Source organism: Exophiala oligosperma (assembly GCF_000835515.1).
Source record: "Exophiala oligosperma strain CBS 72588 unplaced genomic scaffold supercont1.5, whole genome shotgun sequence".
NCBI lineage: Eukaryota > Fungi > Ascomycota > Eurotiomycetes > Chaetothyriales > Herpotrichiellaceae > Exophiala > Exophiala oligosperma.
The window spans coordinates 1,571,994-1,595,597 of record NW_015622822.1 but is presented as its reverse complement, the minus strand read 5'-3'; the positions used below and the strand labels follow the sequence as shown (position 1 = coordinate 1,595,597).

The window sequence follows — 23,604 nt, the reverse complement described above, 5'->3', positions numbered from 1 at the left end:
AAAACGGCTTGGGGGTGACTCGAAGCACTTTTGATCCCACCCTTGTATACAAACGGGGGCGTGGTCGTTTTCACATCGACCCGACCCCCCTTTTACCGAGTCCATCGTATCACGCCCACAGAATGATGCGCCCCCCTCCTCCCAATATCGTACAGTCTTCAAGGAAAAATATACGGCCGATGCGCGTTCAAAAGGCTGCTGGTGATCACGAGGCAGGAAATTCCAATTCAGTACAACAAACATACCATATGGTTTTGAAATCCGGAATATCTATGCATAATAATATTTGACCGGTATTTCTTATCTGGGACTGTTCCTCTGTACATGCACATCCAATCTATTATCAGGGAGGGGGTATTTCTCTTTTTTGAAACATGTTCTTTCTCTTCTCTATGACTTTCCAAAAACAAATCTCCACGAGGCACCAAGTCTAAATAAGTAATTGCACACACAAAAAAGAAACATGTTCTAGAACAAGCAATCAAACATCAACCCATGCAGCGCTGATGCTTGAACAAGACAGAAATGTGACGTATATGTCAAAAATGAGTCTGCCGCGTTTCCTCCTCGTACGAGATGTAAAGCGGGGGTAACGAGATGTAAAGCGGGGGTAATGGCCATTTCCCGTGACTCTTCTCGACGCTCTCAATGATCGAATGTGATGATGCTTTTGTAGAGGGACGTGTATTGTACGTAGTGGTAGAAGTAGTGGTAAGCCACTAGTACAAGTTTCTGAGGGGGGAAAGATACCGGCAAATTCTCGGCTCGCAAGTCAATAGAATCTGGATCAAGCATCGTCAATGGTGGGTTTGAACTTGATGCGGTCCTCCGGCTTGCTCTCGAAAGGCACGCCCAGCTCGAACAGCTTCATGACGACGTTGGAAAAGTCGTCGAAGAAGGCCTGGCCGTCCTTGGCGTACTTTTCGACGTACTTCTTGAAGGACTTGTCCTGGACCAGGGCCATGTCGGTGGGCAGCATCATCAGGCTGTGGGTGGTCTTGTCCTGGTACTGCTTGGGTCCGTTCCAGCTCCGCCAGCCCCACTTCTCCTCCATCAGCAACCGGTAGTAGTCGTTGGTCAGGACGGTGGGGGCGAAGGTCCAGGGACCGTCGTAGCCGGAGCGGTCGGTGTGGCACCGACCTAGAGCGTGGGCGCCGGAGAGGGCGACCATTTCTTGGTCATTGAAGCCCATCCGGCCGAAGATGGCGCGGACGTGGTTCTGGTCCTTGGAGGCGTCGGGGAGACGGCCGTCGGGGGTGCAGAAGGAGACGTCGCGGTCCTGTCGACCCGGCCGCCAGGGGATGATGGGGCCCTGCATCTCCTGGACGGCGCAGACGCCGGCCAGCGTCCACAGGTCCGAGTAGGAGATCCAGGGGAACTGCTGCTTGATGGGCTCGAGGAAGTCCCGTGCGTTCTTGAGGCCGGCGTTGGCCCCGTGGTCCGACTCGGGCGCGAACCGCATGGTCGCGCCGTTGCTGCCCCCCGTGCCCGTGGCGGCGTCGTAGGTGCCCGAGGCGTGCCACGCCAGGCGCAGCAGCACCGGACCATAGGAACCGTCGTCGTACTCGTCCTTCTCCCACAGCTCCTTGGCGACGGCGTTGTACACCTTTTGGTAGTCTTCCGTCGTCGGCTTGAACACGCCTGCCGACTGCCCCGCGCTGCCCTTGGTCAGGTGGAATTCACCGGTTTGTGTGTTGTAGACGTAGAATCCGCCAGCGAGCGCCGCGGCCGCCACGGCCCCAATGATGAGGCCGCTACCCAACGAGGATTTTGCAGGTTCGGGGCCGGATGAGGAGTAATGTCGTCGAGAGGACTTTTGGAAGAATTGCCTCGCGGCGTTGGAGCTGTTGCTGTTGTTGCTTCGAGACGAACGGGCGGCGAGGCGCAGGGACGACGCAGCACTGGCGGCTGCCGTGCTCCGGGGAACAGCCCTGGCGAGGGTACGAGCTGCCACTGCGGTTGCCATGCTAGATGATGTGTAAACTGAACAAGGATGGAATAGGCGACACAAAGCACAAGGTGGGTGGATGGAGATGGGGGAGTTTAGGAGAGAACGAGAAAAGGTGAAGAGGAAATGAAGTAGTATTATATCTTGATAACTGTCGGGAACGACAACGACGCAGCGAGCAGGGGGGGCTTCGCCGAAAGGTGCTGAAGAATCTGGAAACAATCAAGAATACGTGAACAGCGACTGGTCGGAGAGAAGGGGGGATCCACGAAAGAGAAATAGCTGCAGGCCGATGGTCAAGGCTCGCGTCGCATTACCAATGTACGGAACCATTTGGACGTGGACCTCTTCATCTAGTAGAGCGGTCTTCGTACGGAAATGGCGCCTTGTGGACTACAACTTGTGCAATCTTGATGGCAAGGCTCCCGCGTCGGCGTCTGGAAATTTTTTCAAAAGCATCAGACCATCATATGTCTTTGACGTTATCAGAGCGCAGCCTCTTAGTGGCTCCGCTTACCGATGCTTAGATCGCTACCGAGCCAATCCCATGCCACTCTATCTTTATCAGCTCGGCTTCTAGCAGCGAGTGATGTCTTGGCAGGAACAATGTGTATGTAGAATCCCGCTGTTCTCCGACCTCGCGACGAATGCCGGAGACACCCGAAGAGCATCGAGCTCGCTCTCAGATGCCGCATAAAGAAATCATGACCGAGGGGTACTTTCTGCGCTACGGCGGATGTTATCTACCTCGGACACAATTGCCAGTTTCAGCACACCTGTCATCTCTCACCTCACGGGCTCTTCTTATGATAGCGCTGTATGCTGTAGAGCCCGAGACGAGACTCACTCCGAGTGCGCCCCGTGGAACAACCCGGGGTATAAAAGACTCGCCATGACTATCAAATTAAACGTCTCGTGCACTCCGCATCGATGCCTGAAATCCCTTCACAATCCGATGCATATCCGCCGTTGCTCCGTATCGCCGTCCGAAACGCCACGCCAGGTCATCTCTCAGTTCTTAGTCATTAGTATCATGCCACCGTAGTACCGGTCATGGCGCCATGTCGATATGTGTTTTTATGAATTGCCATCAAGGTTTGCTAAACGCTCAAGCTTTTGGTCCAATTTCTGTCCCCTCAGAACTGAACAAGCCTGTTTGTGGAAAGAGTTCGTCGAATACGTCTCTGGCCAGTCGAGAATTGATGACGACGTTATTTTTCAACTTGGGTCGTTTGCGAATGTCATCCTCCATCTTCGATAATCTCTGGCGAGCAGCATCTTTCTCCTGTTGCAATTTCGCATCCGCCTTGTCCAGGATCCTTTCCACTTCGTTGTCGGACGGCAAGTTGATGGCCTCTGTCCAATCGAGCTGATCTTGATGCTTGGTCTGCCAGTGTGCTAGCAGATCATCAACCGCAATGCGGTATTTGACCTGTCGAGCATTTTGATTGACGATGCCTTCTTTGACGCAGATACCGCAGCGGAATTGAAGGTTGATGGTCGGGTTGACTTCTTGAACGCTTGCCATGCTCGAGGTGAACATATCCAGCGGCGGTTTGGCCCAGGAAACGAGTTTCCAACGCTCCATGGCATATGTCAAAGCAATCTTCATCTGACACTCGTCATTGAGCCACGTACCGTTGAGCACCCGTGCAGCGAATCGAATGTTTGAGACGAAATCGGTATCCGCCAGTGAATTCGGCGCCGGTCCGCGTCCTTGGAATGCCGAGATCGTGGGCGGTTTTTCAAGCTCAACATATGTCTCGGATATTGATGGCTGCCACTTGCCAAGCGCCCAAGACTCTCGGTGGCCTGGGACAAGAGGGAGGCATCGGGGCCAAGGTTGCGAATACCAGGGGAATCGGTCGATAGACTTGGTTGCATTGACTTCGCTTGGCGCCGGCCTCCAATCTGCTTCTTCCTGCATAAAGGGCACCGCAAATCTCCAGAATTCGATGCCTTCGCCAACTAGGATCGCGTGCGTGGCGAGGATATGCTCAAACGCATCAGTAAACGACCATGTCTTGGTGAAGTCTCGCCGGCGACATCCTCTGCAACGGAGGTGGCAGAATACCACCGAGCCTCGTTGTGATGTAGGCTCAATTCTGGCCTCGATGACATCTTCAACAATCATGCGAGCGTCATCCAGGCTGAGCTTGTAAGGCCCTCTGGTTTCGTCATAATTGAGTCCAATGGGACGATTTTCGATCTGCTGGTAGGCGATGTAAACATTATGCAGAGTGAGAAGCAAGAGGTCTTCATCGGCGACTCCAGAGTCCAGACACCGTTGCAGTTCCTTCTGAGCCACACCAAGAACAAAGGTCTGTTCAGGTTGATAATGACATGGAATTTTCTTCCGTCCTTGACGGTGGCGTTTCAAGTTCAGCCACGATGTCAATGTCTCCTGAGAGATATCATCCATGTCGTCGTCACCCAATGATACGGCGTTCATCACCTCTTTGTACTCGCATACCTGCTCGGCCTGCTGTCTGTATGGAAGAATCTGTGCCCGTAGCCTCGCCCACGACCTCTCTGTCGGAGGTGACTGGATCTTGAGAAAATTACGAAACGCAGCCATATTCCATAGAACATCTTGCTCAATGGGGGGGTCCAGCGCAGCGGCGCGTTCTTCGAAGAAGTCGGCTCGAGTTTGGTAGTAATCTGTTTTCTCCTTAGATGGGTTGGCATTCCAATTCTCCAGCTCGATGGCTTCTTTCATAAATGCCATGACCTTTTCATAAGTACTCTCTAACCACTCTTTGACCACGGTGTTTGAAGGGGTCGCTCGTCGGAGGGCGAGGTATTCAGTTTCGAGGGTCGTATAGGCCGATTCAAGGAAAACATATTGGCGCCAGACATCTTGAGTCCACATATTTCTGGACGGATCGATCACGCGAGGGCCGCCATAGCGCCGACTGTAAACCGAATTAGCAAAGCAACACACATTGGTGGATGTATTTATTACCCGTCAGTTCGGGCTTGTGGGAGCAGGTCTGAGAGCAGGCTTCCCCAGAGCGGCGAGGGATCTGCAGGCTGGTTTGGATCAGGGTTGATAAAGTGCCTCCGTTGTTCGAGAAGATCTTCGGCCTACCAACGTTAGTGAAACGGTCTCTCCAGTGTATGTTGCGTACTCTTATGGTTTTTTGCTTGAAACAATCGGCGCAGAGGCGCAGTTGAAAAACCCACGCCACCCTCACGGTCTGATCTCGAGGGCAATTGGGGTTCTGACATCCACGACCAACTAGGAGATAGACATATTTCTGCTCTGTCAAACCAGTTGGGCATTCGGGAATGTCTTTTCCAAGATGGTCGAGTCTGCTTTTCCTCCAAATCGTATTATGTTCGTTCAGGCGATTGTTGAAGTCCTTGCTGATCAACTTGGCCTCGAGAAGTTGTCTAGGCTCGCAGTAGCCAAGAATAAGATGCCACACATCACCATTCACCTGGTCCGATATCTTCAGGGGCCGACTTGGTCTTAGAACGGTTGCCGTTCTTTTCTTGGGGGAGCGAGCAACTGCTCGCTTCTGGTCACATTTCCGTTTCTTGCTTGTTGGAGATACTGCAGGATTCAAGATATCTGCTAGAGTTTGGTGGACAAAAACTGGGGGTTCTGACGATTGGGATGATGGTTCAGTTGGAGTAATGTTCGGAGCCGCGGCACTCGCCATTTTGGTGGAAGGAATCGCGGTGTGGATGATGCGTCTTCCACTAAAGTTGATGGTTTTCTCAAAAGCGGCTCGTGGCTGTGTAACATGAGAAGTTGAAGCCTGTCCGTCTCCACGCGAGTAACCGCCGATCTTGAAGGAAGGCCTAGGGTTACTTCGAGGTTTGGCTGGACTGGTCTTGACATCGCTCCGCGATGGAGCCCGTGGTTCAGTCATGAAGCGCTAACTTGTGAGATGATGTGGAAATGTCACCAGGTATCAGGAACGCAAACGAAGGTAGAACTCGGTTGGAAATTGGATAGAAGTTGGAATATAAAGCCTCGTAAATGGTCGGGCGGAGGAAATTGGTTGAATACAGGAACGACGTTTCAACCGTCAGCCAAAGGCGAATGGATGGTTATGTGAGAAAAAGATGTGAAAAGATAGACTGAAAGATAAGGTATCGTTGAACCCATAGAGACAGTAAACGAGTTGGATGATGAGAATCAAGTAGAGTCCATCAACGAAGGAAGTAGTCTGAAAGAGTGACTTGGCGGGATCTGTGAGAGTCGGTCAGGTGCAGCCTCCATGCTCCGTTCAAGTGCAGTTGAATCTGAAACCTGGACGAGACGATGTGGTCCATGAGATTGTGCGATAATACCCGGATTGTAGTGTAGTACTAGGCAAGTACCTTGGGTGAAGGAAGAAGTGAGGTTGCGTTGATGGACGTCGACGACATAATCATGATGTTGGCGACGTCTAACAACTAACAACGCACGGACGCGGGCTGGTGACAAGTCGATTATTATTATTATTGAACTCCGTATTCCGTAGTAGGTCCAATGGATCTGACGCAGGTTCTCAGCCTGAGACCGCCAAGGGTACTCGGGTACTACTCGTAGTGTATGGGATACTTTATTTAATTGTTGCGACTCGGGGACTTTAAGCATACCCAACCTTCCCCCGGGTAATGTAAATTCTGGTTGAAAGGCACCTCGTAAACGACGTACTGTAGGGAGGGAAAAACACCATAGAAAATATTAGAAGTCCGTACTTGGAAACAACTTTCAGGGCATCGATGAAATTCTGTTATTCTCTTCTCTTCTCTACGAATACTCGTTAGCACCTGCCCAAGCACATTTCCCATACAATACGGAGTATTTGCACAAAGATGCTTCAGCAATGTGCGCGATCCATCTCAACATTGCACAGGGCGTCATACCCTTTGGGACTTCACACATACCTCCCATCATCAATATCCCATCCGGACGGACCACTTCAGATTCCCGTACCTTCGTCCATCGTACATCATCAATAGCCGATTTGTGCGATTTCTCCGCTCCTTTGGCCTTTGACCGTGAAATAACCGACGCTTGATTGGCAGCTTGGCAGCTTGACGGGCCCGGTGCGCCTTTTACTGGCTTGGTGGCGGCTCCTTCTGGCTTCCCACCGGCTCTAGGTGCCTTTTACAAGCCTTGCAATGACACCTGGCGGCACTCGACAAGCTTGAGTAAGCAGTCTCGGGGGGGGTTTGCGGGGACCAGCCGCCGCCGAACCAGGCTGATTCTGGTATAAGCATCACAGCATCTGGAAGGGCATTGAAGGGATCGTGTGTCCACCTCTATCGGCTTGTTTTCTCCATCCACCCTGGTCCAGATTGCCTTGTGCGGCCAGTGAAATGCACGCCAACTTCACCTGATGTTGCATTCTCCCAGCATGGCTTCGCCTACTGACTGCCATCTTCTCCATCTGGGGAACCACCAACGGCTCTGCCTTCGCCATTGCTGGCTCTCTGGATCAGGTGTTGCCACTTCTTTCGGCCAAAAGTCCTGTGCAAAGTCCGGGCCTGTGCGCCGACTTCGCTGCACGCCAAAACGTCGTGATCAAAATTAAAAAGAAGTCTGGTTTCCCACTTTTCAAGTTCCACCACGACAATAACACAACTACTGCACTTCCTGTGCCTTGAGCTTCACCGGCATTGCATTGGCGTCGCGATCGACACACAAACGCCCCCTTACAAGGCTGGCACATTGCTTCCCACGTGGTAAGGTGAACAACTGACTGTCAACATGCGGTTTTCCATCGACGGCTCAAGTAAGCTTTTTAGTCTTCACATGTTGTTTTGTTATGGTGATGGATTACTCACGTAGCCTAGATGAGAAGAGCCACGCCTACAATGATTCCAATGGTCTAGGGACCACTCAAGCACATTACGATCCCGACTTGGCTCATCCCGCCGCAGCGTACATTGACAACCAAGTCGCTACTCTTCCAGATGGCGTTTCAGAGAGGAAACTTCTCACCAAGATCGACCTGCGAGTCATCCCCGTGCTCTCGGTTCTCTATCTTCTCGCTTTCCTCGATCGCACCAATGTCGCCAACGCCGCCGTCTTCGGTCTCCAGAAGGATCTCGGTCTATCGGCCACTCAGTACTCGACGGCCTTGACAGTCTTCTTTCCTCCCTATGTGCTTTTCGAGGTGCCTTCCAACATCCTTTTGAAGCGATTCAAAGCACATGTGTGGCTTTCGGGGTGTATGTTCATGTTTGGGTTGGTGACCGTGTGTCAGGGGTTGGTCCAGGGATATGGAGGCTTCATCACCACTCGATTTTTCTTGGGACTGTTTGAAGCCGGAATGTTTCCAGGTAGGTCGCCCTCGTTATTTGGAACGAGAGCAGAGGTGTTGATGGTGGCTGATTATAGGATCTTTCTATTTGATCGGCATGTGGTATAAACGCCACGAAGCGCAGAAGAGATACACTTTCTTCTTCGCCAGTACCACTCTCGCAGGCGCATTTGGAGGTCTCCTCGCATCGGCCATCGGAAAAATGAATGGCATGAGAGGCTATCTTGGCTGGAGATGGGTTTTTATTCTTGAAGGTGTTCTTACATGCGTGGTGGCATTTGCCTGCTTCTTCCTCATTCCGGATTTCCCCGAAGACGCGAAATGGTTGACCGAACAAGAGCGAATGTACGTCAAGGCACGACTTCAAGACGACCAAGGAAAATCGGCCATTGAACGACGTATCACCTTCAAGGACGTCGTCAACTGCTTCAAGGACTACAAGTTCATCTTGGGTTGGCTGATGTATTTTGGCCTCATTGTTCCAGGTGAGTTTTTCCTACAACCATCGTATATGCGCTGTGGAAGGGACACATCGTTGACCAACGTTCTTCTGTGCTTTTCTTAGCATACGGTTATGCCTACTTTGCGCCTACAATCATCAAGAGCTACGGATACAGCCCGATCCAGACCCAATTGCACTCTGTCCCACCATGGGCCGCGGCGTTCGGGTTCAGCATGCTGGTCGCCGCCTTTTCCGATCGCCTTCGTCATCGCTTCCTCTTTGCGCTTGTCCCCATCTTCATTGCCATAGCGGGCTTCGCCATCTTGATGAACGTCCACCACGACACGCACACCGAATACGCCGGGTTGTTCTTGATCACTTCGGGCACGTATTCGGCCATGCCCATCATAGTGTGTTGGTTTACCATGAATCTGGGTGGTCACCATCGTAGGAGTGTTGGATCTGCTTGGCAAATCGGTGCTGGAAATGTAAGTCGGCCCCCCCCGTCCCTCTTCGAAGAAGGACAGTCAGGTTTTACTAATTGCGCAAAACTTTTTCTCACAGATCGGTGGTATCATTGCGAGTTACAGCTTTGCAGCCTCGGACGCCAAGACCTTTTTCCACAAGGGTTACAGCATCTGTATCTCCTTCATCTGCCTGAGCGCCGTTTCCTGTATCCTGTACTTCATCGCTTGCGTCTCGCAGAATCGAAGCCGCGCAAAGAGCCACGACGTCGGACTGACCGAGTACGAAAAGACCGAGATGGGCGACATGTCTCCGGAGTATCGATATATGCTTTGAGCTGCTGAAAATCAATCGTGGGAATGGTGTAGAGTTGATGTGGAAAGAGAGAGAACTCCAGGCTTCGGCTCCTCAATGAGGAAGTTTCCCCTTCCGTCCACCCGAGGACCTTCTCTGGTCTGTGAAGATTGTCAACAATGGGTCAGGTTTTGGACACCTAGTAAATTGGGTGAAGGGCCGATAGGACGCAAGGAGGAGGAGAGACAGAGTAAGGAATATCCCCCCATGGTACTCGGTCCGGCCGAGTTGCAAGGACGTCGGTTGTACGTACGTGTGTCGTGACTACTTGACCGCGGGGGACCGGTCTACTGTACCTACAGTATCTCAGGGTAGTTATCTATCCCATCTGTCTTGTCCTACAGATATATATATCCCAGAGTCTACAATGAGACGATCATATCTCGTTACAGAAGCTACTTCGAGATGTATATAAATGACAAGAAATGCTTTCTCTCTCTCTCTATCTCCCCGCGATGTATATACTGGTGGTCGTCGCATGTCTTTTTTTTTATTTTCCAAAAACAGAGGAACATCAATACTCTCGGTACTGGGCAACTTTTTGAAACTGTCCTGTACAAGTGCCAACGCAGAAATGTCCTCGTTCAAGTTACCCAAGGTATTCCCTTTCTGGTCTTGCGGTGACATGCATTCATAGTCGTAGTCGATGTTTTTTTTTGTTTCGGTACTCAATGCTAAATGCTTTCGAAACGCTCAACGCCCCAGTTGTAAGCAAATGCAGAGGCAAAAAAAGGCGTCACTCCTATTCCGTACATAAAGTACTCCCCTCCGTACAATGACTGTGTCTGAATGGGTCTGGGATCAACAATACTCGCCCCGTACCTAGGTACACATCTAAAGTAGGGTGACCGATCATCGATCACCTCTTCCTAGGACTACCGGTACCTTCACTACCGACACCATCAAAATCTTCATCTTCCTCCTCGATCAATGCCGGCGTCCGTCTCTCATTTCTCCGTTTGGGTCTTCGTCGCCTCGCGCTGGAAATGTTACTCGCACTATCGTCCGGCGCAATCTCACTGAACCCATCCCATTCACCCAACCCGTCGTCGGTCTCGGCGTCCCATCGACCCGTTCCACCACCGCCGCCACCACCACCACCACTATCGCTAAGATTACCCGGAGTGTCCATGCGGACTTCGATCCCTGAACCACCCACACCACCGCGTCGCCTTTGTTGTGCCGCCGCGAGTCCGGCCGAACGCTCACGCAACGCACGTCGAACAACCTCTGCTTTATTGTGCAATGCCTCAAACGCGTCCTCGAGCGCCTCCATGCCTGCATAGATGTCACGCTCGATCTCGGCCAACGTCGCGAGTTCAGTCTCTTCGTCAAACGCGATCGGAGCCCCGTATTGAGCTGTGCCCGTGGTGTATGGCTGTGTGTAACTTCCTTGTCGGGAACGTTGGCCATTTGTCCCGCCAGAACCATTCGCCGTTCCTGCGTAACCTGGGGTGGCACCTCTCATTGGTTGATGATGCGGTGTAGGACCTCGTGAGGGAGGCAAGTCATGCCATGAAGGTGGGGCATCTTCAGCACCACTACGAAGGAAGCCATCAAAACGTCCAGATACCAGAATCTCCCATTCGTCATTCGAGATGGCTGCGAGCGTGGCCAAGGCGTTGTGTAGAGTTGGATTATTCAACATGAACAAGGCCGTCTCCGAGTCTCTTGGTACAGCGTGTATCCGGTACAGACGCTGTATGGCTTCAGACGCTATGGCGATATGTGCAGGTCTGATCTTTGGCACCGGCGCGGGAGTAGGTGTTGGCTGTGGAGGCCTCATTGCACCGTTCGGCGTCTGAAGTTCTGGTGTTGGTATTCTCCTGGGTGGTTCGATGGGTCGATCCACAATACCGAGAAGGTCTTTAAAAACGGGTCTCTGGTCAGCAGGCAGATGCGTTAGAATTGCAAAAGTGAGCGTCTCTTCATCGACTTCTTCTGGTGGCGAGCTTGGATTGTCGGTCTGCCGAGTCAACCATTTGTCCACACTTTGCTTCGTTTTGCGTGATTGCCGGATATAGTGCTCGCGATATTCTTCGGGAACATCGATATCTAGCTTTTGCATCGGTACGTGAAATTCAAGCGAGATGCCCAAACCGATAGGAGACTGCGTAAAAGCGAATGGAGGCCATGCGGGCAAATCTCTCCGACCAGACACTAGTTCGAGTACTTCACCCCAGCTGACTCCTCTGACATCTTCGGAGTGATCGTACTCGCACATTGGACACTGGCAAGCCTCTGATGAGATATCACGCGAAAATACGGCTTCCAACCTGTCGAGTAGACGTCGTGCAACTGATCGATACCCAGTCGCGACAGCTAATGATCCGTTCTTGGACATGACTTTGTCAAAATCATCAAGCAGGGCAGTATAGGGCTCGAACAGGTTTGCAATCACAATAGGAGTCTGTGCAGGAGACTGTGCCTGCTGGATTGCCATCGGTTTTCCTGCCAGCAAGAGGTTTTTAGGTACTGCACGATGCAGTCCGCCATGTTGGAGAAGGTAGTCAACTTTTGGAATTGCAACAGGAGCTGGAGGAGGCGGCGGAGGCGGAGGGCCAGGCGTTGCAGATACTCCTCCTGGGGTCTCTGACAGTAACGACGGCTCCCTCTCCATAAACACTTCCAACGGTGTGACTCCTTGTGACTGTGGATGTATGGAGCCGGGTGTGTGTGCATGTGAATAAACGGTAGCTGAGGGTACTTTGGATCCAGGTCGCTGGATGGTAGGTTGTTCCGGTGCGATGGACGTCGCATCGGAGCTGGTATTCGCTACTGACTCGGTCGCTGTGGTGGTTGGTGTAGATGGAGACTCTGTTCTCGTCGGCTGACTGACAGATCGTTGGGGAATGTTGTTGCGGAGCGGCGTGGATGGTTTGTGAGATTTGTCGATTACATCCCGATGCTTCCTCGTAGGCGAACTATCGGTCCCCAATTCTGATGTGCTTCGTAGATGACCATTCGATCTTGACGACTGTGGTCGGAGGCGGACTTTGATCTTTGCATCCTTCCCGCCATTCGACGATCTCTCCTCCTCGGCAATCGTCTGCACAGAGACAGGCTTGCCGGCGCTCGATTTCCATCTCCCTGAGCCAGCATTTTTATCGGTCAATGGTGGGCTGGGAGGTGCATTGGGGCTACTGTGTTTCGTCGTTGACAGTTTGTCTTTGGAAGCATTCAGGTCCGTGGCTGGAGGGGTGAGTATGTTCAGGACTGGTCGGGCTGCGCTTCCTACAGCCTCACGACTGTGCTCTTTCGAAAAGGATGGGTAGGGCAGGCTGGATTTTGATTCGGACTTGAGAGGTGTCTCTTCCACTTTGCCAGGCATGGAGGGCCGCCGTTTGTCGTCAACCGGAGAGAGGGATGTTCTTGAAGAGGTCTTTTCCTTGGTTGAGATTTTGCGATGAGATCTGTGCTTGTCCTTGTCTCTGTCTCTGTCCCGATCTTTGTCTCTCCGATCTCGATCTTTTTCATGTTTTGAAGATTCCTTCTTTTCTCGCCGCCTCTCGGCACTGTTATCTCGAATCCTGGAAGGCATGATGGACGGGAAGTTGCATGATGCGACCCGCGCCGGCCGTGATCAAGGCGCTTATACCGTAGGTATCATTTGTATCTGGGAAGTGGTTGTGGAGAGATTGCGATTGTCCTACGGCGCTTAGGCGGGTAGGACTTGAAGGTTGTCACAGCGTCCGATCGTGGACAACGGTACCTGGTATCGGCTCTGACGGGAGGCACAAATGGCGGTTTGGGAAAAGTCAAGGCGATTCGACCGAGTGACTAAAGACAGTCTCGTGCCACGTTCTGGTTCATATGATGATGTAGTTGTTGGCAAGTATGTACAGTCAAGGCGCAGGCGGTGGGCAAAGTTGGGTGGCAGGGGAATGAGGCTGGCAGGGATCTGGGGAACTATGTCATTGGCTCCGTTTGTTGGCGTTTGCTACCCAGCGATGGGGTGCCTGCTATCAATGGCTCGACATGCAAGCGAGACTTTAGCAAGGAGACGAAGGACCTGTATGTGAATACGGAGTGTTGTTAACGTTACTCTGTGTAAAAGAATGGTGTTGGTGATTTTCGTATACAGCAAATCGCAAGTCTATCCCAGGTGCCCGTGTGTCGCATGCTGGGGGGGCATCCAGGCCCATGCCAGTGCCCGTGCCTTGTCCTCTTCTCCCCCGCTCCAATTAAATATGGCAACTTTTGTATTGTATGGAGTACCTAGTACTTAACAGTAAATACCTAGATACGGAGTACTTGTTGGGGGACTTCTAGACTTCTCCTTACACCATGGCCCGGGCCTCCCATGGGCCATCGCCATACGGTACGGATACCGCCTACACTAAACTAACCTCATCTCTCATGGTGCCACGTCAATCCCGCATCCTTCGTTAATCTCTCCACCATCTCCTGAACATTACATATTCATGACCAATGCCGCACCGCCAAATAAAGCTGCAGCGCCAACGGCTCCAGTCTTCATTGGCATGGCCGCAACACCACTGCTGCTACTGGAAGAGGCAGCTGTGGCCCCTGGAGCTGACTCGGTAGCAACAGTGCTGGTGGGAGTTCGAACTCCAGAAGTGTACGGCACATCACTGGCAGAGCTGGCGCCGCTGAATGCAGGCGAGCCCGACTCGCGGTCGTCTGGCTCTGACGTGGACGTTGCATTCTCTGGGTTGAGAACGTTGTCAATGACATGAACCACACCATTGGCAACCAGAACATCTGGTATGACAACCTTGGCACTGTTGACAAAGACGTCACCATCGTCGACCGTGACAGTCACGTTGTTGCCTTGGGCGGTCTTCAACGACGTTCCGTTTTGAAGATCAGTGCTGTATCCGACCACACCCTCGACGACATGATATTGGAGAATTGATGTCAATTGTTCCATGGTCAAATTCGGCAGAGCAGAACCAATCGCTCGGAAAGCTGCGTTATTAGGAATAAAGCAGGTGACATCAGTCATGTGATCAACCGTTTCGGCGAGACTCGTGTTGGTGAGGGCACCGACAGCAGCGGTGAGGTTGAGTTCCACAGCAGTCTCGGAGATGTTTTGTGGGATGATGAGGACGCTGTCGATGACATGGACCACTCCACCAGTAAAGTTCAGGGATGTGCCAGTGAGGTTGGCTCTGGACAGCAGGCCCGAAGCGATGAACTCCTCGTCATCCTCGTCGTACAAGCCCACCGCTTGGCCGCCTGTGACGTTGGCATATTGAGTAGGTTGCAGCATTGTTCGGACGAAGCTGACGTTGTCGAAGTTGTTGTACGTGCCATTCAACACATGGTAGCTGAAGACAGCTTGGATCATCGAGGTGTCATTCTGCGCAAGTGCAGCCCCAGCCGATGAGTTGAGGAACTTTGCAAATGCCTGGTTGTTGGGGGCGAGGAGAGTGATATTCTGCAAGCCTGAGAGGGTCTGAGTGAAATCAGGGAACAGTCCCAGATAGGTAGTGAGGTTCGACAGCTCGGTCGCATTCTGGAGGACCGAAGTCAACTGCTGCGAGACAGCAGTGCCAGCCAGAGCAGCAAGAGCCACTGATGTGAACAACATTGTTGCAAGGAGAGATGTTCAAGTGAGTATTGACAGATGGCCAGGCAGGAGCAGATGATTAGTTTTTGCAAGAACGAGCGAAAAAGAGGAAGAGAAAGCTTTCCTGGTTTCACGGCATATTTGAAGGGGTCTTACTGCTCCTCCAGGGTCATCGGTCACCCCTCGCAACAAGACTTTGCCGTCAGAACATTGGGCGATTTCATGGAATCGAAGGGTAGGGAAAGCTAACACGTAAGGCTGGGCAAGGCGGCAGCTTGGCCTGAGGCGATTCAAGGCAACGCTTACTGTTTTGAAGATGATCATTGGTCTCTTGCCACGCCTTGCCAGGAGTTTGACAGCCATGTTGCTGATCGATGACGACCGAGACGTCGAGGAGGAGAGTCTCGACTGGACGATGTGGAAAGAACCAAGACTGACATTCGGGACGGGGAAGTCTTCTTCCTCGGTTCGAATGCCGTCTATCCAGATGCATTGGCTGTTTTGGAAACACCAGGCCAAGGGGGATGTGCTCATCAATATCTCGTAATCGAATCAAAAGGGACGGGAAGACGGCAACGCCATGTCAATCGCCGCGTCCATTACAAGCATTCCCCGCAATATCAACACTTGAATAGGGCAATGATGCACACTACCGCATGGATGAGTGTGAGGTTAAATGGTTGTCTGGACCTGTTTCGTAGTTCTCGGTAGACTAAAGGCGTAAGAGACATTATGTCGAGATAATTCCGCAGAATTCTATTGTACATGGAACTTGAACGAAGGGCTCAGTAAATGTAGCAGGAGCACACAGAACATTGACTCCCTTTTCTCAAGTCTTCTCAATCCTCGAGATCCGAGCGTGGCATATGCCAAGTGTCGCGATGATGATGTGATGATATCATGGATTCGGAGATCTGTACGGGTTGCTTATATTCTAAGAAACTTCTACATACGTCGACGCGTCGCCAAAACTTGGCAATCCCTTGATTGTATTTGCTGCATCCATCTGTGTTCGCCACTACGAGGGTTGCAAGCTTCGCGAACAACAAGAATGCCCGAGCTGTCCACCACACCCTGTCAGACAACCTCGCGTAGAACACGCCCCACGGAATACACCATACATCCCGTAGCAATGTTTGGACCCGTCTGCTTTTTCAATGACCATCCAGGCCTGGCCACGTACCTAATCCGCCGCCACCAAGTTCAAAGGCTTTCGCGGCCTTCAATACACCAAGATCGTCCCATCGCCTGCCAACTACCTGCATTCCGACAGGAAGCCAACCCTTTCCACTCCGTGCCTTGGCCCACCCACAAGGAACGTTCAGTGCAGGATGGCCCGAGGTATTGAAAGGCGCTGTGTTGTTGGTCGCGCCGACTGCGAGCTTGATCTTATCCATTACAGAGCTCCCACCCAGACTTTCAGGACGCAGATCTGGATGTGGCGGTGCAACGGAAGGCGTCGTAGGCGTGATCAGAACGTCGTAGTCTTCCAGTGCCCTGTCGTATGCTGCTCGAAGCTCAAACACGTGTCGATGAGCTTTGGCTTGTGCACTAGGCCCAAATTTGTCCTTCAGGAACGTCTCACAAAACAGTATATTGACCACTGCAGGATTAGAAGCCGTCAAAAGCTCAAACATTTCCTGGTCTGGGGGCCACCTGAGTGACAGATGCGGCATATTGTGGTTGAGGACGTCTGGTGTACGACCACCTACGGCTAAGCTTGCCATGTACGTTCTTGTGGCAGCCGTCCAGATCGCTGGGCCCAGCAGATGCATTGGAATCGACACTTCCTCAACTGTACCTCCACTTGCGCCAAAATGTTTCACTGCCGCATCTTTGACGATCTGCGCCACTTCAGGTTGAGTGCCCAGCGAAGTAAGTGATTCTGTAATGATGCCGACCTTGAGACCTTTGCCAGGATTCTCGGCGGCTCTCAGCTGACCAGCATAATCGACCACGTTCTGCCGCAGCGGAGACTCAGGAGACATTCGAGGATCAAGCCCGTCATACCCAGCGACGACCGTCAGTAAGGTTGCGATGTCTTCAAGTTTCCGAGCCAGAGGTCCCGTATAGTCAATCATCGGATGCAACCCTGCAATGCCAGTATACGGCACAAGTCCATGCGTAGGCTTCAGACCATATACACCACAATACGCAGATGGAAGTCGTATGCTCCCAGCCTGGTCTCCGCCCATGCACAAGTCGACATCATCACCTGCATCGTCAAGGCCAGGAACACCGGCAGCTCGAGCGTTTCCGAGGGCTACGAGACAAGCGCCTCCGCTTGTACTTCCTCCGGTGTTATGGTCGCGTAGCCACGGATTATGAACCGGCCCATTTGCTGACGTGTATGACATGGGCGTCAGAGAATAGTTCTCACATGTCGAGGTACCAACAATGGTCGCTCCAGCTTCCAACAAACGTCTTGCGACGGTTGCATCGATGCTTGCTAGAGGGTATTTGCCATCTTTCGAGACAAGTTGAGGAAACGTTCCACACGTGTGGGGTAATCCTCCTATTGACATGTTATCCTTCATCACGATTTTTCGGCCTTTTAATATATCGGAGACGGGTTTCTCTGCAACTAGCTGCGCCTGGTGACTCCATGCACTGTGGCTGTTCTTTTCAGATTTCCAGAAGTTCCTTCCGCCATTTGTAGGCACAGGAGCTAGCCGTGGGTCGACATAATCGGGGAGATTGTTCACGCTATCAGCGGTCATGTCTGCAGACTGTAGAACGAGGAGGTAGGCTTCTTCATCGGTCTTCGACTTGATTTGAATATTGTTTCGCGCGGCGACATCGTGGAGTACGTCGAGTGTGACGCTCGACCTGTAGGAGTCAGTCACGCAATCCGATCATAGCCTGGTTGTACATACTGGAAGCCATCTGCCAAAGCGACGATAGACATCTTGAGGCCTTTTCCTGGACTTACATTCCTTGGGGAGGAGATGCTGTTCAAGCCCAAGAGTCCATCAGATATGGGCGATCTGCGAGCGCAGAAGTCCGTGTCAATAACGTTCGTGTTTCTCCACAATCATGTCCTCGGTCAAAGGAGGCCGGAGGGATGCAGAAGATCGGAGAATGTGCTTTCGGAAAAATATTCGAGCCAGGCGATGGCTTCATGTCTTTCCTTTCGGCTTTTGCTTAGTAGATTCAGCATCAGAGGAATGCTCGCATAGCTGCGCCCTAGTCACGGTCAAGTTTGAGCCTGAACGGGTACATTCTCCAGCCAATTCCATTCAACATTCACTCTCCCCAAGTCCACATCAGCTAGGATGGCGAAGGTGTCGATAGTCACATCGAGATCTGTAGGCTTGCAACCGACGCACCGATCAACCACGGTTAGGTCGACGCTCTTGTTGTCTCTCCTCGCTCTTATCTTTTTCCCGCACAGAGGGTTCTGATTCGGATCGCTTCCTGTGCTCACTGCGTCGAAGACGGTATGTGATATGGCGACGATCTTGTCGCTGTCCTTGGATGTGACGCCGCATGCGCCTAGACCTGGTCCGTAATAAGTCAAGTCACCGGTGTATGGACCACCATTTCCGGAAGGGAGAGGGAGGTTCTTGGAGTGCTTGCGGGTCGAAAGGCCTGCTGCAAGACCAATGATCAGGACGAGGACGGCGACGGTAGTAGCAATGACGATGATTTTGGCTCGTCGACTTAGAGTCTTCCATCGCTGAAGGAGGGCATTTCTACCAGCCCCGAACCGAGTTTGCCGGGTCGCAGGCGCCGGCGCAGGCACAGGTTTACGGGTAATGGTCGCTGACCTGGCTGCCTTGATTGCTTCTCCATTCTCTTCCTCCATTGTATCGTATCTCGCGTGAGGCTTCGCGTAGTCGACGGAGGTGGTCTTTGAGGAGCTGGGTCAAGGTCGCGATACGAGGTCAGTGTAGAGTCCAGCTGACAGGCTTGTAGTTTTTATAATGGTCGCAGGTCGCGCTATATGCCCTCTTGAGAGCCATTCTCTACCAGAATGCGGCCATCTAGAGATTGCCTCCGTGAAAGAGGAGGGTTTGATCTCGCTTCGAGGAGATTGATGTGATTGGTTATGTTCCTGGACTTACCCCGGACTCTTGGAAAAGGAGGTGAGATCCCGGTTCTCAATCAAGAGTCAATTTGTTGTCAGCGTCCATTTCGGAAGGCCGAAGAATGTCCTAGGACACATGATGTGGCTGGTTGGCGTTACTCGCAAGCAAATGAGCAAAGACACAACGGAGTGAGATTGTTAGATAGAGCGAATATCATAATAACCCGTAATGAAGATCAAGATCTGCACGCGGCCCAAGCCGAGTCGGTACGTGGCCCAGGCCATCACGTTCAGTACCTCGCATTACGAGTATGTACAGTCAGGTACTATGTGAAACCTCGTAAAGAGTGAAGCGACATAATACTCCAGCCTTTGGTATGTCACTAGATGCCAGAAATGTTATTGACTTGATCATTCTGCTGCTATGTGAATTCGGCCGCCATTGTCGATTTCGCTGCCTAGAAACAACGGATTTGATGACCTCATCAACATCAACATCAACATCACCCGTACTGTTTAGGCCCGGATGTTCGGGCTTGTGAAACTGACATTTGGATATCTAACCTCCTCGTCCGCCGCCGCCCTCCCCTTTCTCTCCTCGAGAATTACCATTCGTGCCTTTCAATCACCTGGGTATGATCGCCAGCGACCAGAGAGTTGAAAAGAAGAAACGACGGAGTCAACGTCGAAAAGTCACCTATGTCTCGCGCCATTTTACAGAGGACTCCTCCGAATCCAGCGGAGCATCATCACAGACAGGGCGAGAACTCGACCATGCACTCAAGAACGTCAGCACCGCCGTCGACGACATTCGCAAGATTGTAAGAGCCGAGTTATCCACCTTGGGGTCACCTCAACAAGCCTCACGTCCTCCTCCTAACCATGGACCCCGAGTGTACCATGGCATCAACATCGACGATTTATCCTCTGACTCGGATCTCACCGACGTACCCGACGACATAGGACCAGATCCATTCCTCTCGGCCCACGAGTCGTCCCTCTCCAAGGTACAAGCGATAAAGGTGAAGTCGAAGAAACCAGCCCGTCGACCCACGAAATCACCATACTTTCCTCACCCCCACAAACACCGCCCTACGTTCTTGTCGACCTTACCCTTCCCTCCTCTTTCGCACGAGACATTCGGTCTCATGCAGGAGAGACTCGCGCATGACCCTTTCCGCCTCCTCATCGCCACCATCTTCCTCAACAAGACGCCCGGGGAGCGCGCCATGCCCGTGTTTTACCAACTGATGTCCCGGTACCCGACGCCGTTGGCCCTCTCCAAGGCACAGGTGGGCGACATCACTTCCATCATTTACGTGCTTGGCTTCCAGAACCAACGGGCACGGAAATGCGTGGCCATGGCTCGAGCCTGGGTCGAACGGCCCCCGGAGCGAGGGAAACGGTACAGGAAGCTTCACTACCCGACAAAGGGGGACGGGAAGGATGTAGGGGTCGATGAGGTGATTGATGACGACGAGACCGACGCCCGGGTCGCTTGGGAGATCTCCCACCTTCCAGGCTTGGGTCCGTATTCCCATGACAGTTGGAGAATGTTTTGCCGAGACGAACTTCGAGGACTGAGTACAGGTTGGAACGGCGAGGGCCGCAACAGCAGCAGCAGCCATAATGATCAGGATTATCATGAATACGAAAAACCCGAAAACAAAACCAAAACCAAAAATTTTGAACCGGAATGGAAACGAGTCGTGCCGTTGGATAAAGAATTACGGGCGTGGCTTACATGGATGTGGATGAAGGAAGGGTGGGTGTGGAACAAGGAGACGGGCCAACGTCTGAAGGCAAGTGACGAATTGATGGCGACCGCGAATGGAGGTGGTGTCGTGGTCGAAGAAAAAGATTCGGACCATCTCATCATCGTCAAAAGCACGGATATAGAAGAGAAGAAGGCGACCGGTCTCTCGGGCATCAAAAAGGTCGAGCACCCTGCTGGAGACTTTTTGCCCTCTGCGTCGTCGAATGAAATATAAAAATTTTCTTTCCTTCTTAGATACAAGCCTTATTTCCTCCTCAACGGTACAGTAGTCATCCCGAGAACTCCCAAGTCCTAATTCCTCATTCGCAGAGACCGAGAAAAAAAAAGACCAACATACTATGAGTACCGCCAAAGGATACACACCCCCTCCACCAAACCCTGACTTTGCTGTGTGGTCTCGTATATCCGAGTGGACGACATTGCTGCATGCCCAGCCAAGGCATTTGGTCCAACTTTGGTCCATCACAACTTTGGCTTTCCCGAGGTCTTGTTCGCCCTCATCTTCTTTTCCTCTTCCTCCTTGAACTCCTTCTTGGCCTGTTCCTTCAGCACCCTCCTGAGGATCTTGCCCGAGACGCTCTTGGGGACCGCGTCGACGAACTTGATGCCGCCGCGCAGCTTTTTGTGGTTGGCGACCTTGTTGTTCATCCACTTGATGATGTCCTCGGCGTCGTTTGGCTGCACGGCGCCCGCACCGCCCTTCCGCACGATGTACGCCCGGGGCACCTCGGTGCCGAGCTCGACGCTGTCGACGCCCACCACGGCCACGTCGTCGACCTTGTCGTGGGCCGCCAGGTAGCCCTCCAGCTCGGCCGGCGGGACCTGGAACCCTTTGTACTTGATGAGTTCCTTGACGCGGTCCGTGATGGTCAGGTTGCCGCCCTCGTCGAGGAAGCCGACGTCGCCGGTCCTGAACCAGCCGTCCTCCAGGCACTCGGCCGTCGCGGAGGGGTTGTTGTGGTACCCCAGGAACACGTTGGGCCCCCTGACGTACAGCTCGCCGATCTCGCCCCGCGGCAGTTCCTTGGTGCCGTCGGACTCCTCGCCCGGGGCGGGCACGGCGCAGAACTTGGCCTCCAGGTTCGGCACCATCACGCCCGTCGTGCCCACGGCGCTCATCCACGACTCCCAGGGTTGCATGAAGATGGTCGGGCTGGTCTCGCTGAGGCCGTACCCTTGCTTGACGCGCACGCCCTTCCGTTCCCAGAGTGACTCGACCAGGTCGCGCGTGAGCGGGGCGGCGCCCGAGTTCGTCATCCGCAGCGAGCGGAGGTCGTACTTTTCCACCGCGGGGTGCTTGCACAGCAGCAGCACGATCGGAGGCACGATGTAGCTGAACGTCACCTGGTGGTCCTGCACGAGGCGGCACCACTTCTCCAGGTCGAACCGGGACATCACCAGCGTGTGGACCCCCTGGAAGACCGGCAGGTGGACGAGACAGTTGAGCCCGTAGATGTGGAAAAACGGTAGCACGGCGAGGATCTTGTCACCCTGACCCTTGGGCGCGTCGGGAATGCCGCGGACCTTTTTCGATCCGTCATGCGACAAGTGCGGCTCGGCCGAGCTGACTTGTTCAATGTTCGCCGTCATGTTGTGATGCGTGAGTCTGACGCCCTTGGGTCGACCTGTCGTGCCCGAGGAGTACACGAGAAACGCCAGATCCGTCTTGGGTGAGATCTTTGGCGTCCGCCAGCGTGACGTCCCTTCTAGATTGCGGACCATGCTCCAGTGCTTGAATTTGCGGCTCGGGTCGCCATCCTTGCCCAGCAGTAGGATGTTCGACTCGGGGATGCCTGCTTCCTCGCACGCCTTTTTCGCATTCTCGAGAGCGCTGATGTGGGTGACGAGTAGTTTCGCGCCCGAATCCTTGAGTTGGTAGACGAGTTCGGCGACGGTGTAGCCGGGGTTGGCTGGTGAAACGACACCTCCTGCCCACAGAGTTCCCCAAACCACGGGGCCAACGTCAATGTCGTTGGGAACATACAGGGCGAGCACGTCGCTCTTTCGAAATCCGTAATTTGATTTCAACCCCTTGCCAAAATCAGTGCTTAATTGCTTGAGCTGGGCATAGGTATATTTCCTTTCCAGATGCTCGCCATCCTGGAAGATGACTGTCGAGTAGAAGTGTTAGTGGAGTCATAGGTGATGATAATGAACATCACCCGGCAAGTTATCTGGCCATGATGAACATTGAGCGTACCTTGATTGTCAGGAAACGGCTTCTCTTTTCGATTGAACAACAGCGAGAAAATATCAGTCACGCTGAGGTTGACATCAGGGAAATTGGACTTGATAGGCATGATGATGATGGTGATGAAGATCCCCGCGAGAGCAAGACAGGTCCTTTGAAGGGGTGTTGGGTTTGCGTCGCTCCGGAAAGCGTCCTCAAGAGCTTTACGCTTAGCACCTGTAATTCGTCCCAGATGCACTCGATATGCGTAGCGGAGATGGTTTCAGCTAAACAGAGATCCAGGCGACGCTACGGACTTGTACTGTTTGTAGAGTGCTAAAATCCCGGCCCGCCGACGAGGGATCCCGTAGTCAATTTTAAACAACTTGACCAAGTCCGTCGATATCCGTAAATGGTTGAGACCAGTGGCCACGCTTGTTTCAATTGCTTTTCGTCGATAAGGGACGAGAAAGGCGGGATGCTTGAGGTTGCAATTCCTCTCTCTCGAAAAGCAGGAAAGATGCCGAGGTTCGGAGCAGACGGCATTCGCATCCAATCATACGCCGTCTAGCGCCGATGCGGTAATCGTCTGGTAAACGCCCTTGGATGGCCA

The 23,604-nt window shown here is 52.7% G+C and overlaps 9 protein-coding genes across 9 annotated transcripts; 2 read left to right on the top strand and 7 right to left on the bottom strand.

Annotated features, from left to right (window-relative positions):
* Positions 1–787: 787 nt before the first annotated feature.
* PV06_05904 (uncharacterized protein) lies at positions 788–1,966 on the bottom strand (the record flags this gene model as incomplete). The annotated part of the gene is made up of 1 exon (XM_016406955.1): positions 788–1,966. One exon carries the CDS (start codon positions 1,964–1,966, stop codon positions 788–790), a length of 1,179 nt encoding a protein of 392 aa, XP_016262559.1.
* A 440-nt stretch (positions 1,967–2,406) lies between these two features.
* Positions 2,407–6,285, bottom strand: PV06_05903 (uncharacterized protein). Its single transcript, XM_016406954.1, has 3 exons — positions 5,080–6,285; positions 4,914–5,035; positions 2,407–4,863 (listed from the first exon to the last, which is right to left on the bottom strand). Exons 1-3 carry the CDS (start codon positions 5,827–5,829, stop codon positions 3,057–3,059), a joined length of 2,679 nt encoding a protein of 892 aa, XP_016262558.1. The 5' UTR covers positions 5,830–6,285; the 3' UTR covers positions 2,407–3,056.
* A 1,135-nt stretch (positions 6,286–7,420) lies between these two features.
* On the top strand, positions 7,421–9,914 carry PV06_05902 (uncharacterized protein). The gene is made up of 5 exons (XM_016406953.1): positions 7,421–7,686; positions 7,748–8,236; positions 8,295–8,702; positions 8,783–9,147; positions 9,224–9,914. Exons 1-5 carry the CDS (start codon positions 7,662–7,664, stop codon positions 9,458–9,460), a joined length of 1,524 nt encoding a protein of 507 aa, XP_016262557.1. The 5' UTR covers positions 7,421–7,661; the 3' UTR covers positions 9,461–9,914.
* Positions 9,915–9,982: 68 nt separating this feature from the next.
* Positions 9,983–13,515, bottom strand: PV06_05901 (uncharacterized protein). The gene has a single exon (XM_016406952.1). The coding sequence runs from the start codon at positions 13,017–13,019 to the stop codon at positions 10,338–10,340; it is 2,682 nt and encodes an 893-aa protein (XP_016262556.1). The 5' UTR covers positions 13,020–13,515; the 3' UTR covers positions 9,983–10,337.
* Positions 13,516–13,656: 141 nt separating this feature from the next.
* Positions 13,657–15,529, bottom strand: PV06_05900 (uncharacterized protein). Its single transcript, XM_016406951.1, has one exon. The coding sequence runs from the start codon at positions 15,033–15,035 to the stop codon at positions 13,893–13,895; it is 1,143 nt and encodes a 380-aa protein (XP_016262555.1). The 5' UTR covers positions 15,036–15,529; the 3' UTR covers positions 13,657–13,892.
* A 639-nt stretch (positions 15,530–16,168) lies between these two features.
* Positions 16,169–17,922, bottom strand: PV06_05899 (uncharacterized protein; the record flags this gene model as incomplete). Its single annotated transcript, XM_016406950.1, has 2 exons — positions 16,169–17,843; positions 17,891–17,922. The coding sequence occupies 2 exons, from the start codon at positions 17,920–17,922 to the stop codon at positions 16,169–16,171; spliced, it is 1,707 nt and encodes a 568-aa protein (XP_016262554.1).
* Positions 17,923–18,210: 288 nt separating this feature from the next.
* PV06_05898 (uncharacterized protein) lies at positions 18,211–18,822 on the bottom strand (the record flags this gene model as incomplete). Its single annotated transcript, XM_016406949.1, has 1 exon — positions 18,211–18,822. The coding sequence occupies one exon, from the start codon at positions 18,820–18,822 to the stop codon at positions 18,211–18,213; it is 612 nt and encodes a 203-aa protein (XP_016262553.1).
* Positions 18,823–19,603: 781 nt separating this feature from the next.
* PV06_05897 (uncharacterized protein) lies at positions 19,604–21,035 on the top strand (the record flags this gene model as incomplete). The annotated part of the gene is made up of 1 exon (XM_016406948.1): positions 19,604–21,035. Exon 1 carries the CDS (start codon positions 19,680–19,682, stop codon positions 21,033–21,035), a length of 1,356 nt encoding a protein of 451 aa, XP_016262552.1. The 5' UTR covers positions 19,604–19,679.
* Positions 21,036–21,050: 15 nt separating this feature from the next.
* On the bottom strand, positions 21,051–23,440 carry PV06_05896 (uncharacterized protein). Its single transcript, XM_016406947.1, has 2 exons — positions 23,022–23,440; positions 21,051–22,932 (listed from the first exon to the last, which is right to left on the bottom strand). The coding sequence occupies exons 1-2, from the start codon at positions 23,119–23,121 to the stop codon at positions 21,284–21,286; spliced, it is 1,749 nt and encodes a 582-aa protein (XP_016262551.1). The 5' UTR covers positions 23,122–23,440; the 3' UTR covers positions 21,051–21,283.
* Between the last annotated feature and the right edge of the window lie 164 nt (positions 23,441–23,604).